This window comes from Thunnus thynnus, chromosome 16 (genome assembly GCF_963924715.1).
Source record: "Thunnus thynnus chromosome 16, fThuThy2.1, whole genome shotgun sequence".
In the NCBI taxonomy this organism is placed as follows: domain Eukaryota; kingdom Metazoa; phylum Chordata; class Actinopteri; order Scombriformes; family Scombridae; genus Thunnus; species Thunnus thynnus.
Genome location: NC_089532.1, coordinates 19,909,627 through 19,922,434, shown reverse-complemented (window position 1 = coordinate 19,922,434; position 12,808 = coordinate 19,909,627). Strand labels below are relative to the sequence as shown.

Below are 12,808 nucleotides of genomic sequence, written 5' to 3'. Positions count from 1 at the left end.
AACCTGGACAGAAGCCAAACCCGTAAAGGTGATAAGTGGAGAGCAGTTGATACGTACAGCTGATAAGAGGATTGGTAATACATCTCTTTTACTGTCAAAGGCAGCTCAACTTCTGTTAAAATCACATCTGTAATCTGCTCTTTTTAGGTCAGTGAGATTGAGACAGGAAGGTGAGATATCCGGGACAAATCTTTGCGCTGTAATTTTCTTGTCAGTCAGACTTTGGGAGTGGTGTGGGATGGAGGGAGGCTTTTAAATTACTGTCACCTCTGCACGACTAGAGCTCTTTCATCTGTAACTGGTCTCTAATACACAGTCGCTCTGTGGTGATAAAGGGTTAAAACTAACCTCCCTGTAGTTAATGTATGGTATTGATAACGGGTCGCGTCCTAACCCAGTTGCCCTGCTCCGGTTTTAGACATGTGATTTCCATTCTAAAGCAATGCAATAGAGATCAATAAGCCATGAGGCAGTGACTTAATAACCCTGTGTTTTCAACTTTGCCTATTGACTTCAGCTCTGGGGTGGATGCACTAGCTGGTGCGGGTTCTTAGTGTGGCTCTGCATTCTAACAGGGGTACTAACATCTACATCTTTTTCTCTCCCTTATCCAATCACCTATCCCCTCCTCTGTTGTCTTTTCATATATTCTATTTTCCTTGATCCTTCTCTACTCCTCTATCTAATTCTCCACGCTTCCTCTCCTCTTATTTGTTTCTATTTCTGTCCTTCACTCTGACACCTGATCTATCTCATCCCCTCCCATATCGTTCTCCTGTTCCTCTCTGCTTTCTGCTGCTTTCTCTCAGTGTGACCAAGACCAGTGCATTCAGAGCACCAAATTCGTTTTGCAGGCCGCCGCCACACCTCTCCTCCAGCAGCAGAGCAGCGAACCAGTCATCCTGACGACCTCCCCGGAAAACGGAGGCTCTCTACCCGGCCGCACCTCCCTCGCCCTGGGCGGCCCGTGCACTTCGCTCCCTCTCGGTCAGCCCACCCCTCCAACCTCCACGCCCAGCCTCAGCTGCCACGAGACCACCGACATGCTGCCAATCCATGGACACAGCCACACACACAACCACAGCCACCCCCTCCAGGACCCGGTGGCCCACCACCACTTTCTTACCCCAGAGGAAGTGCCCTCGCCGCCGGGTATGCTTCCCTGCGGCAGCCCCCTAGGCCACAGCCATACCATGCAGGCTGGCTTCTACAACCCAGCCAGCCAGGACTCGTTACACGAGGACTCTGTCAGAGGACTGGTAAAGCTCAGCTCCGTCTGACAATAGGATGTACCACCTCCTCCCTTCTGAAAACATGCATTCAAATCCTGAAACCCTCCTGAGGCACATTTGGACCAGCTAGCTCTCATGCTGAGTTAAAGCATTTCTTTCTCTCCTCAGCAGGACTGGAGAACTGAAAAAGGCTGTGGTTTAAATTCAGCTGCTAGAAACTGAATGGAATTTAACAGAACCGAAGTGAAACCAGTTGTCCTTAGCCAATGTCTTGCCAAACCTCTCTGCTGGAATTGGGAGAGATGGTTCCTGATGTGGTGGTGTGTATGACAACTCAGACATACACTTCTCTTTTTTTCTTTTTTACTTCAAGGGAAGCAAAGTCCATTAGCTCCTGGAAACCACACAGGGAAGTTAGTTTTTCAATGTGGCGTATGTCTGTGAGTCTCAGATATTTCAAGCAAAAAAAGAGTGTATGTTTTGACAGTACATGACATTTTTGGTCAAAAAGCTGTTTTTTCTGTCAGTGGATCACAGGTCTGACAGGTTTTTTTTGTAAAACAAACTTTAGCCTATTTGCCTGTTGCTGATTGGACAGTGTCTTTTGCCTTTTTTTCTTGGACATTCTCAGCAGTGCAATGGTTGATGTCATGTTGCATATCATCCTGCTTTTTCTATGTTAAAAAATAAGAGACTGTTGTCTTGTGCCATGGTTATTACAAATCTTACAAATGATTATATTTCCTGTGGATATTAATAAAAACGCCTACTTTTTATCAGATATCATTGCAATAATATTGAGGTTTAGACGACATAATGTGTGCTAATATGAGAGTCATGTGGTGATAACATATCCTTAAAGGTTTATCTTGTGACTGACGCCTGTGGTCATTGGATCTAAACGAGACAGATTTAAAACAAGCGTTTCTGATGAATATTGTCAAAGTTGAGGCTTGTTTTAGGCAATTTAGTCTCCCATTCATTGCCCTCCTGCTGAGACCTCAAGCACTAACCTTTGAGGAGATGTACAGACTGAAACAAGAGGCCTGTTTCCAGTTATTTTTATGTGCCTTTAAAGAGGGAATTAAGCTTTCTTAAGCCACAAAGAACACATTTCCCTGTACTGGCAGGCTGGATTTTTAGTATAAGGTGGTCAACCAGTATTTAATCCTCTTCTGGCACCTTGTGGTTGAGCAGGAGAACTGCTGTTAATGGTGCAGTTTTTTCATTACATTAAACCACTAAAGAAAAGTTATGGCAGCTTTAATTTCATACAGTATCTGAACGAAACATAAAATGATCAGACACAAATACAGTCACCTGGTTTCTAAGTTAAATACAAACCATCCACACTCAAACAATGGATACAAAAGCGATAATGGGAACACATTTATTTGTTATTAAATAATTTATGATACACAGGGAAGATTTTTCATACATATTTTACAACAATTACAACAAACAATTCAAAAAACAATGACATTGAAAAAGAAAAGTTTTTTTTTTTTTTTTTTCAACCTGGAATTTTCTTTTCATTTGGGAGCAGGATGGATCATTGCAGCACTGAGCAGGAGAGCAGCAAGACAGGAGACGGTCATGGTTTCTATGTTCTATAGCTTGCATAAAGGTTGCAAAATGTCATTTATTACAGTAGATAATTGAAATAGTTTCTTCTTAACCCTGTACTGCACTGTGCTTGATCTCAGTTGCACCATTACATATTGAATTGATTTAACCGTCAGATGCATGAGATGTTATCATGGAGATGTTCCTGAGGATTACGACCTTGATAAAAGATTGATTAAAATAATAATAATAATGTGGGCATGTCCTAAAGAGGCACATCCAATGAAATTACAATTTTATTTATAAAATTTGTAGATGAAAACTGCACTTTAAGAATCTTAAAATTTTCTAAATAAATCAATGATAACCACTACTAATTATTCATGAGAAATATTTAGAAGTGTTTTTAAATTAACTGTACAGTAAATTAGTCTGAGTTTGGCCTCGCTAAAAAAATGGAAACCTTCCGTTTCATTCTTTATTTAATATTTGCTGACAATCTTGGCATTTAAGCAAAGCCAGAGCTAAAATGCTTATTGACATTTAGACATATTCTCCATTTTAATTGTACAGTGCACTAAACAGGGTGTATCACAGCAGAGATGCACAAGAGACAGTATAAGAAATGAACCAAGGCAATCCTAACTTGTAGCTGTAAACAGTCATGGTGGCTCACAGCCTGACGCTCCAACACAGCTAACTCTCATGCATCAGTCCTCTAGCCAGAGCTGGAAACATGGACCTTTTCAGTCCATGGCAGGACCTACAGTATCCCTGGTCCTCTATCACCAAAAATGCTAGACTAGCTTAACATCAGTGACCTGCGGTTGCTGTAAGACTAAAAGCTGTATTCAGCATTCATCATCTGGGTCATTGTGGCTAAGCTAACATAGCATCAATTACCAGACCACAACTGTGTAACGCTGGCTTCTGTGCAAGTCTGGACCCCCGAGTCACCACAGTTTGACGTCGGTGAGCTCCAGGTCTCCCATGATCTCCAGCTGGTCGATGCTGCTCAGGTCCTGCACCCGATGTCTGAACTCAAACAAGTGTGAGCCGTTCACTGCCAGCTTGAACTGATGGGGCTGACAGAGGATAAGAATCTGACAAAAAAAACAACCACTTTGCAATCAGACAACTTTATATTACACACATAAAGAGATAAACATCCAATATAGTTGACAGCAGAAAACAACAGAATTAGTTGTATGTTTTTTGGGGGTTTTTTTTACCTCAAAGTAATCCCCTGAAGAGAAGGGGAAGAAGGGCAGCTCCCGCTCCTCCTGACCCCAGGATTCACTCAGGTACGAGTTCCTGATGAACAAGCCCGACTTCATGCGGGGGTTCAGATGGAGAGCAATGTTTTCCGTCCTACTGTTGCGGAGGTTGACTGTAAAACTGGAAGAGACGGATAAAAAGGTAAATCTTTTTCTTTCTTTTTTTTGTAAATATTTCTTGACCTGATTTTGCAACAGGGAAATATCATTTGAGTTGTTTTGTAGTCCAACAAATCAGTAAGACATGCACATCAGATTGTTTTTATGTCAAGGCAAATTCCATCAGTTCTCACTTTACCTGTGAGGATACGTGCTGACCTGTCCTTTGATTGTGATGTGCTGTCCATGGTTCAGTCCTTTGAGTATACTGCCTTTGTAAGGGAGGCTCTGAAATGTCAGAGAATATAACTGTAACATCCTCTTAAAATGTACATTTAAAGTGATTTTTAGCAACACCTCTGATGTCATTGCTCTGATGTTCGGCGTTCAGTGCAGGGCAGGCACAGCCCAACATACTATAAACTTTTTCTGTTTATTCCAAACCAGTTGCAGATGTTCACACAAGTGTAAAATGCATTGTTTCTGGTGCAGCAGGGAAAGAGTAAGCCCCCTTACAGCAAGGAAAAAATAGTTTGCATGCAGTGAGGTTAGAGTATTATGTGTACACTATCAATAACAGAGACAAAGGGAATATTTACTGGTATGAAAATAATAAAAGTAGTTCCAGTTTATTACAAGCTTTGCCACATTCTGGAAACAGCATCATCGTTTAAAAAGAAGTCATACGGTGCAAGAAACATGAGCAGTCAGATGTTGTTTTCTGTTCCTAAATCTCAGCAATTACTTCAGTGAGTACAATGTTATCACAAAAATGAGACTCAAGTTGTAATAAACCAGAATGATCTTTTAAGTCCAGAATGCTGAAAATGTACCGTCAGCACCGCACAGACAAAGGAATAATTCAGGAAGTGTGATCCAGGCTTAGTGGCATCACAAGACACTGGGCACAATTATGCAAAGAGATTTTATGTAGATGATGCAAAGGGGAAAAACTCACCAGGTCACCTGATTCTGAATATATTGCCTATAAGGGAGAAAAGTCAAATTTAGAAATTATTAAAGAGATACATCTATAAAAGGAACACAGATTTAGATCTAACCAGCATGTGAGAAACAAATAAAGGAAACAAGGGATGTGAATGTACTTACTGAATTTGGGATATAGCCAATAGCATGCACCCTGACTTTCCCAGAAATAGAAAACGTGTCGACCCTGTTTAGCGGGATTCTGTGCTTGTATTCCAGCAGGTGGGTACCATTTACTGCCACCTGTGGGTGAAGATAAGTATTTTAGTATCCTATTATGCCATTACTTCAGTTTGCAGGTGCAGATGACTTCATCCTTCTTTCACCTTAAAGATGTCTTCATGTACCAAGATGATGGTCTCGAAGGGTGCCCCGCGTTTGTAGGGCAGCTGATGCAGCGTCTCCTCTTTGCCCCAGCTCTCCTCCAGCAGAGAGTTACATACCACGCAGGGTGAGCCTCTGAAGCGAGGGCTGAAGTGGAGGGCGACGTCAGAGCGCGGTTTGGTGCTGCAGCCGCTCGACAGGTCGATCTGAAACCTGCAGAAAGAGCACAACCGGACAGAGTGGGCAACTGTTCCCTGGCCCCAAAAGATCCAGGGTGACTACATGTTGTAGGGTTTTGGTAATTTGATTAACTGCAGGGAGTGAGAACCCATGAAATACAATACTAACATTATGCATTATTACCTCACTGTGTCAAAATCTAGTTTCCATTCATTATTATTTTAGTTTGACAAATAAAATCATGACTTAAGTAGCTTTAAAGCTCTAGAAAAAGCTTCAGTCAAACTGCTGTTTCCAAAGTCAAGAATGAACCTTCAAATTGGTGATTTTAGTTTATATTGTTCTCACATGGTGCATATTCTTAAATAGGGTTGTGTTAAATTAATTTACAACAACTGACACACAAAAAGCAGTCAGTGTTACTCCAGGAGAGGAGCACTGGTTGGTCTTGGGGCAAATAGTAAAGCTGTCATGTGTCGCCTGCTGTGTTCAATGTACTTTATGGTGACAGGATACATATACAATAACACAGGTGGTAGGTGGAGGGTCAACAGGGGCCCAGCGGCAAATATTGGCTCTGGAGAATTCTCGAAAGGTCCTGATAATGCTTAAGTTTCTTTGAGGGAGATATTGAGGTCCTGTTCTGTAGCCAAACCTACTGACCTCTGACCTCCAGCTGGAGGACAGCAAGTAAAAATGGAAAGTCATAGCTGAGCTGAAATTAATCTAAACTAATGAAAAATCCCTATAAAGGGCTGCCGTCGATTAAAAAAAACTACCTGTCAGCATCTGGGGCCACTGTGCCCTGGATGATGATGATCTCCCCAGGGTGCAGGCCTCCAGGTATGGGCCCTGTGTATGGGATCACCTGAGGTGGAGAGTTGACGTTAAATCACTGAACACTGACTGTGACAGCAACTGAAGACGTGCTGCCGAACATGAGGAGCCAAAATGAAACGTACTTTCTTTACCAGCTAGAATAAACATTTGTCGTCTGATACAACCTGATTAGTTAGACTGTGTGCAGGCCACATACACACATACTGACAATTCAGCTGTATTTTAAGCTGCATGAGGGTCTATTGATCATTGCATGATGGCATCAGAGGACTGGTGTAGATAATAATAATAATAATAATGATAATAATAGTAACAATAATAATAATAATAATAAGCCGCTTACCGGATTCAGGACAGTGTGTTTCGCATTTGCCACAGACATCGAGCTTCTTGTATCACACTACTAACATGCAGCTGAGTCTGTGATATCTGCGGTAAATATGACCGGTTTGCAGCTGTCCTGCGCTACACAGGGATGATGGCAGTGGGCATCTTCTCTCCATCAGCCCCCCAGCACATCACGCATGCGCAAAAACTACCATGTGATCAGGTCCGCTGAACGTCTGGACGCCCGGAGGCCCACTTTTTCTTTTTTTTCTTTTTACAGTTTGTTCAATATAGATAAAACTTTATCTTCCCAGCAAGGGCAAAAATGATTAAATTAACCATCCATGAGGTAAATATTCTATTCATAAATACAACTACTGTTCATTGACTGTATAATAATTCTGTATATATAGTCAATGCTTGAAAATAAATATATGACTTTTATGTCACATGATCTGTTTTGTTTGAATAAAACCAAACGCTATAATTTATTAATAGGCATAACATAACAACAACAATAGTAATAACAATAATAATAATAATAATAATAATAATAATAATAATAATAATAATAATAATAATAATATGAAACAGAATGAAAAGACAATTATTAATAATTCCACATAATGTCAAAGATTTCAATCAATTTTCTACTTTTATTGCTGAACTGTTGTTATACATGAACATAATGGCTAAGATATTTTATTCTCAAAGCAGATCCTGCATGCTGGAATAATTTGCCTTATAAACATAAATACATTATATCATTTGTACCCAAGAAGTAACAATTACTTTTTTTATCAGAGCCAGCCACTGACGTAGTGAAGATGAAAGTTTGTCTTGAATGCAGTTTTAAAGGAATCAGAACTAAAGTGATTTAGCAGCTCTTTAAAAAAATCTGTCTTTTGTTTACTTTAGTTCAGAAATAATTATGAATTTCACTGTTTTCAACTTTTGGGTTAAATTGAGAAAGTGACTCTCTTACGCCTTCTTTTTAGAGATGCCCTCGGAAATCAGTGGTGGAAAGTAACTCAGTATATTTATTCAAGTACTGTACTTAAGTACAGGTTTGAGGTACTTGTACTTTACTTGAGTATTTCCATTTGATGCTACTTTATACTTCTACTCCATTTGATGCTACTTTCAGAGGGAAACATTGTACTTTCTACTCCACTACATTTATTTGACAGCTTTAGTTACTTTTCAGATGAAGATTTGACACAATGGATAATAAAACAAGCTTTTAAAATACAACACATTGTTAAAGATGAAACCAGTCGTTTCCAACATTTTTGGCTCTTGAGGTCTTACAAAAAGCAGTGTGTAGTCAGGTCACATTTCAGATGTCTATGAGTTGTTAACAGCTCCACCAAATAGTGACTTTTCCCTCTAAACTTCTCACATGGTTTCATGGTTTTTGCTTCTTTTCTCTCCCATCAATCATCTCACGACCCCTCAGATTTATCTGTTGACCCTTTGGAGGGGCCCGACCCCTAGTTTGTATACTGTATATAAAGGAGTTCAAACTAGCTCCACCTCCAGCAGCTACAACAGTAACATGCTGCTTACACACTGATGCTTCAGTATTAATAATGTAGTGATGTCATATATAATAATATATCAGTCAGGATTGTTCATGCAAGACATTTACCTGTAATGGAGTATTCATACATTGTTGTACTGGTACTTTTACTGAAGTGAAGGATCTGAGTAGGCCTACTTCTTCTACCACTGTTGGAAATTAGACGATATAAACTTGGACTTAAATACTTGATGACAATAAAAAAGATATTTCCAGCAACAACTAACAAACAGCAGAGGGCAGCAGTGCGCCTTGAAGTCTGCCTGATCAAAAGAAGAAGAAGAAGAAGAAGAAGAATTTATAGTTTCATTTCTCGAGAAATCACAAGTGAACTGACTTACCCTGAAACGTCAGACCAGAGGAAAACAAGGAAAACATGGCTACTCGTAAGTACCACTGTTCCTCACAATAATGACACATTTCTCTGAAAATACTGATACTTTTGCTCATCTGTTTTTCCAATCAAATGTCTTTAATCAAGACAGCTGTATATGTTGATCTTGTGTGGTGTGTGTATTTCAGGGACAGCTGTCGCCATTGCAGTGGGTGCAGGTAAGACTATTTCAACTGATTTTTGGACACAATATAATGTAGCTTGTGTAATCAGCACTGTGTTCTCTCATCCATGTACAGTCGGAGCTGTTGTCGGGACCCCTGTTGTTCTGGGGGCCCTAGGTTTCACCTCAGCAGGAATAGCAGCAGGATCCGTCGCTGCTAAGATGATGTCGGGTGCTGCGGTTGCAAACGGAGGAGGAGTAGCAGCAGGAAGCACGGTGGCTGTTCTGCAGTCAGCAGGTTACAGACCTTGATATTTTTATTGTACTGATTACTGTTATATCTTCATGTGCATGACGAGTGGAACAACAATAAAACTATAACACATAAAACTATATGGTGTCTGGCAAGCCTGCAGCTGTTGCAACAATGAGTCATTTTCTTTAAAGAAAAATACTCTGGTTTCAGCCTCTTACATGTGAATATTTGATATGTGATAAACTGAATATCTTTGGGTTGTGGACTGTTGATGGGGACAAAACAAGATATTATAGGTTGCATCTTGGGCTTGTGATCAGCAAACAATCGATTAACCCAGAAAAAAAGTAGACAGATTAACTAATAACGTGAAAATTCATTTGTTGAAGCCCTAGTTTTGGTACAATTTAGTGTTACTACTGTATATACTGCAATGACAATAGTGGCTTGAGAAGGAGCCAGTATCTCACCCACTCTGACACATCTGATTCTAATTGTTAGCTTGTTATAAAGATCTTGACAAGCTTCAGCTGCTTGATAACAAGTTAATAATTAGAATCAGGTGTGTTAGAGTGGGGGAGATACCTAAAACATGCGGGGCAGGGTTGGTGACCACTGCTGTTGTGTGACAGCTTGATAAAATCCACTAATGCTCTGATGGGAATCATCTAACGTGTGATGTCTGTCTTGCTGCAGCTGCGGCTGGTCTGTCAGGAGCTGCCACTGCCGTTGTGGCCGGCGCTGGAGGAGCAGTGGGGTGGCTGGCTAGCTTCATCCGCTGAAAATCATGAAGGAATATGCATCTAAAATTGTTTAGACTTTCAAAAAAAAACAAACAGTGATTCACTAACTAAACAGTATTTTTCATAATTAAGTTTGGATGATTGTGTAATAAACTTATACAGCCTATGACAGGTTTAATGTGTTATCTGCAAATATTTCCCTATGATGTCAATCACTGTGCAGGAAGGACTGAGAGTGAATGAGCCGTAAGCTTATGCAACTTTTAATCAGACTGCTCAGGAAATAGGGACATGTTTGTGTGCACATTCCTGCCATTCTCCACCTGTCTACCACATGCCACTAGACTGTCTCACCTGATTCCTCCACTCACCTTTTCTTCATTCCCTAATCATCTCTGCCTTTTCACATGTCTCTCATTCTGCCACATCACCCAGACTGTGTTATATACCCGCCCACTTTCCACTGTCCTCTGCCATTTCGACATGTTGTCCTGTATTCCAGCCACCTGTTATTGATGCTGTTTCCGCTTATCCTTACCTGCTCTGCTGCCTGTGGTTGTGACCTGCCGTCCTGCTCTCTGGACTCGTTTGCTTGTTTAAATTGTTGTTTTTTTATTTTGTTTTTTTTAAGCATTTATTTGTCAAAGCCCCTTTACAGTCACCCGGTCCTGCCCTGGTGTTTGCATTTAGTACATCTGCTATCTTGTACCTACATCTATGACACCTGCCTGATTTTTTTATGACATAAAGCTTTTATCTTGTGTGTGCCAAAGTATCATTTTACAGATTTTTTCAAGATTTTAATAAAACTTAATAAAAGCTGAAAAATGCTAACATGGTCTGTTGAGCTGAGGGGGGACTGCAGAGTCCTCAACTATAAAATATAACCAGACTGTCTGCAAATCTATGATTTAAACATATTTTAGATTTGTTGAATTCATTTATGTATATGAGGAGCTGTACTGTGATGGGAGAATCAACACTAACAATGATGTTGAAGTGTAATTCTCAATGCTGGACTGATGGCACATGGTGGATATTGGATAATTTCACCACTTTATGCATTAAACAATTATTTAAATGAAACAAAAAAGTTTAGAGGGAAAATGTCTCATTTGTCAACCTGCCAAAAACTTGGATATCTGAAACCTGACAAGGTGCTTTCTGCTTTTTTTATATAAGGAATCAAAAAAGGGAGGAAAGATGACTAAGTTTAATCTGAAAATAAGCCTTCATTTTCACCTCAATATAACATGGAGGGACTCATAACTGTGTGTTGTGTAAAATATCACCCTCCACTGATAAAAGTTTAGTATTCCATCAAGGTGGTTTCACAGATTTACTGTAAATGAGACGATTATAATTGCAAATTAGATACACTTTTGGTCAAAATAGTAGATTTGAATCTATCTTTAACTGTTGGTAGACATGAACGTGGATGGTGAAGACCTTTTAAAGTCACTGCAGGTCCTGCATGCTGGAATAAAACATTATGATCTCTTAAATGTTTGTTTGCTTTTCCTCTGATGTTTACGATTACGATGATGATTTAGCATCTCAGAAATATTGTTTATTTGGGTTACGTAAATGGAGGGCGTGAAGCTGTAACGCCCTCTGTTGCTCAGATTCTTAAGTTTCGTTTCTCGAGAATTTTCAGACTACTAACCCTACATGAAGCACAACTCTCTCCCACACTCCCAATCACACTCTCAGACTCCACAGAGCAACGATGGGTCTTCGTGAGTATAAATGTTCCTTTGACAATACCGATATATTCTCTTAATAGATAGGCTACACTTGTTTTTCATACTAACCTTTTAATGATGATAGTCACGACAGAAAATGCATTTTATTATTGGCCAGCTGAGCTGTAATTACATATCATTTTTTGTTATCATCTTGTTTTTCAGTAACAATCGCTGCTGCGGCCACATTGGGCGCAGGTAAGACGTTGGGGAAAGCATTTATGAATCACCTTAAAATTTAACACGCAAAGTCATGCTAATATGTAGTGTATGAGCCATGTTAAATTGGCCTGACTATTTAGTGTGGTGAAGAAAGTTTCCTCGGATGTGTTTTTTGACGGTGTTTTTTTTTTTTTTTCTCCAGGAACTACGGTGGTTGCGGCTCCTCTTGTTCTGGGAGCCATAGGTTTCACCTCAGTTGGCATTGCAGGCGGCTCCATTGCAGCGAGCATGATGTCCACCGCTGCTGTCGCTAACGGAGGTGGAGTGGCAGCGGGAGGTCTGGTGGCCCTTTTACAATCAGCCGGTAAAAGACATAATCGCTGATGAAATTTGAATCAAATCAGTTTATTTCTCAAGTGGAAAAGTTACACAAAATCCCAGTGTCTGATCAACCTGGAACTCAAAGAAACAATAATAGAGGCTAACTCTAGAAAGTGTGTTTCTCACTGTAGGGATGGCCGGTCTGTCAGGAGGCGCCACTGCAGCCGTAAGCGGCGCTGGAGGAGTAGTGGGAGGACTGGTGGCTGCACTCATCTGAGACCAGACTGAAAATCATGAAGGAATAATAATTTCTCCAAAAAGAAATTCACATTGTCGAACAGTCCAACTGTCATCACATAAATAAAATGAATCTGAAGTGTTTATGTCCTGGTGAGTTTTTTTCTGCTCTTGCTGCTCACACACTACATAGTGGTTGTATACAGGAAAGTGACTCTCTGCCGCCCTGTGTTGTTCAGATCGTAACATAGTTTTGTTTCTCAGTAATCAAAACCATCAGTCATTGTTTAAACCTCAGTCCAGTTTAAGGCTCGTCAAAGCAGATAAAGAGATGGACCCTGATCAGCGACACTGATCCCATGACAATACTGATACATATCTTTGAAAGATAACATTAAAAAGATAACTTATATGTAACATATTTCAGTTAATT

General features: G+C 40.2%; 3 protein-coding genes across 12 annotated transcripts in view; 2 read left to right on the top strand and 1 right to left on the bottom strand.

Annotated features, from left to right (window-relative positions):
• The window catches only part of LOC137199767 (palmitoyltransferase ZDHHC14-like), a 48,147-nt gene extending 46,134 nt beyond the window's left edge, over positions 1-2,013 (top strand). For 7 of the 9 annotated variants that reach the window (XM_067614285.1, XM_067614283.1, XM_067614281.1 and 4 more), the window contains exon 10: positions 810-2,013. In XM_067614285.1, the coding sequence (XP_067470386.1) occupies positions 810-1,280 (471 nt within the window). In that variant the 3' untranslated portion in view covers positions 1,281-2,013. Of the gene's footprint in view, positions 1-147; positions 171-809 lie in introns of all 9 variants that reach the window. The other 2 variants (XM_067614290.1, XM_067614288.1) reach the window with 2 other exon arrangements.
• A 595-nt stretch (positions 2,014-2,608) lies between these two features.
• On the bottom strand, positions 2,609-7,036 carry LOC137199769 (galectin-8-like). Its single transcript, XM_067614295.1, has 8 exons — positions 6,849-7,036; positions 6,445-6,533; positions 5,488-5,698; positions 5,285-5,404; positions 5,133-5,159; positions 4,374-4,462; positions 4,031-4,196; positions 2,609-3,901 (listed from the first exon to the last, which is right to left on the bottom strand). The coding sequence occupies exons 1-8, from the start codon at positions 6,885-6,887 to the stop codon at positions 3,752-3,754; spliced, it is 891 nt and encodes a 296-aa protein (XP_067470396.1). The 5' UTR covers positions 6,888-7,036; the 3' UTR covers positions 2,609-3,751.
• A 1,649-nt stretch (positions 7,037-8,685) lies between these two features.
• LOC137199770 (interferon alpha-inducible protein 27-like protein 2A) lies at positions 8,686-12,519 on the top strand. Of its 2 annotated transcripts, XR_010931852.1 has the most exons (7): positions 8,686-8,800; positions 8,937-8,966; positions 9,048-9,209; positions 9,864-11,649; positions 11,821-11,853; positions 12,020-12,181; positions 12,330-12,519. XR_010931852.1 is itself a non-coding variant. In XM_067614296.1 (4 exons), exons 1-4 carry the CDS (start codon positions 11,640-11,642, stop codon positions 12,413-12,415), a joined length of 291 nt encoding a protein of 96 aa, XP_067470397.1. In that variant the 5' UTR covers positions 11,525-11,639; the 3' UTR covers positions 12,416-12,519. The 2 variants fall into 2 exon arrangements, 1 of the variants encoding a protein (XP_067470397.1); XM_067614296.1 differs by lacking the exons at positions 8,686-8,800; positions 8,937-8,966; positions 9,048-9,209 and having other exon boundaries at positions 11,525-11,649.
• The last annotated feature ends 289 nt before the right edge of the window (positions 12,520-12,808 follow it).

Bases quoted from the DNA above. Each gene is read 5' to 3' on its own strand.
- LOC137199769 (XM_067614295.1), bottom strand. From the start codon at position 6,887: ATGTCTGTGGCAAATGCGAAACACACTGTCCTGAATCCG. The intron at 5,405-5,487 runs GTGAAAGAAGGA...CTTCACCCACAG, and splicing joins TACATGAAGACATCTTTAAG to GTGGCAGTAAATGGTACCCA. The intron at 3,902-4,030 runs GTAAAAAAAACC...TTTTTTTGTCAG, and splicing joins CTTCAGGGGATTACTTTGAG to ATTCTTATCCTCTGTCAGCC.
- LOC137199770 (XM_067614296.1), top strand. The intron at 11,854-12,019 runs GTAAGACGTTGG...TTTTTTCTCCAG, and splicing joins TGCGGCCACATTGGGCGCAG to GAACTACGGTGGTTGCGGCT. The intron at 12,182-12,329 runs GTAAAAGACATA...TTCTCACTGTAG, and splicing joins GGCCCTTTTACAATCAGCCG to GGATGGCCGGTCTGTCAGGA.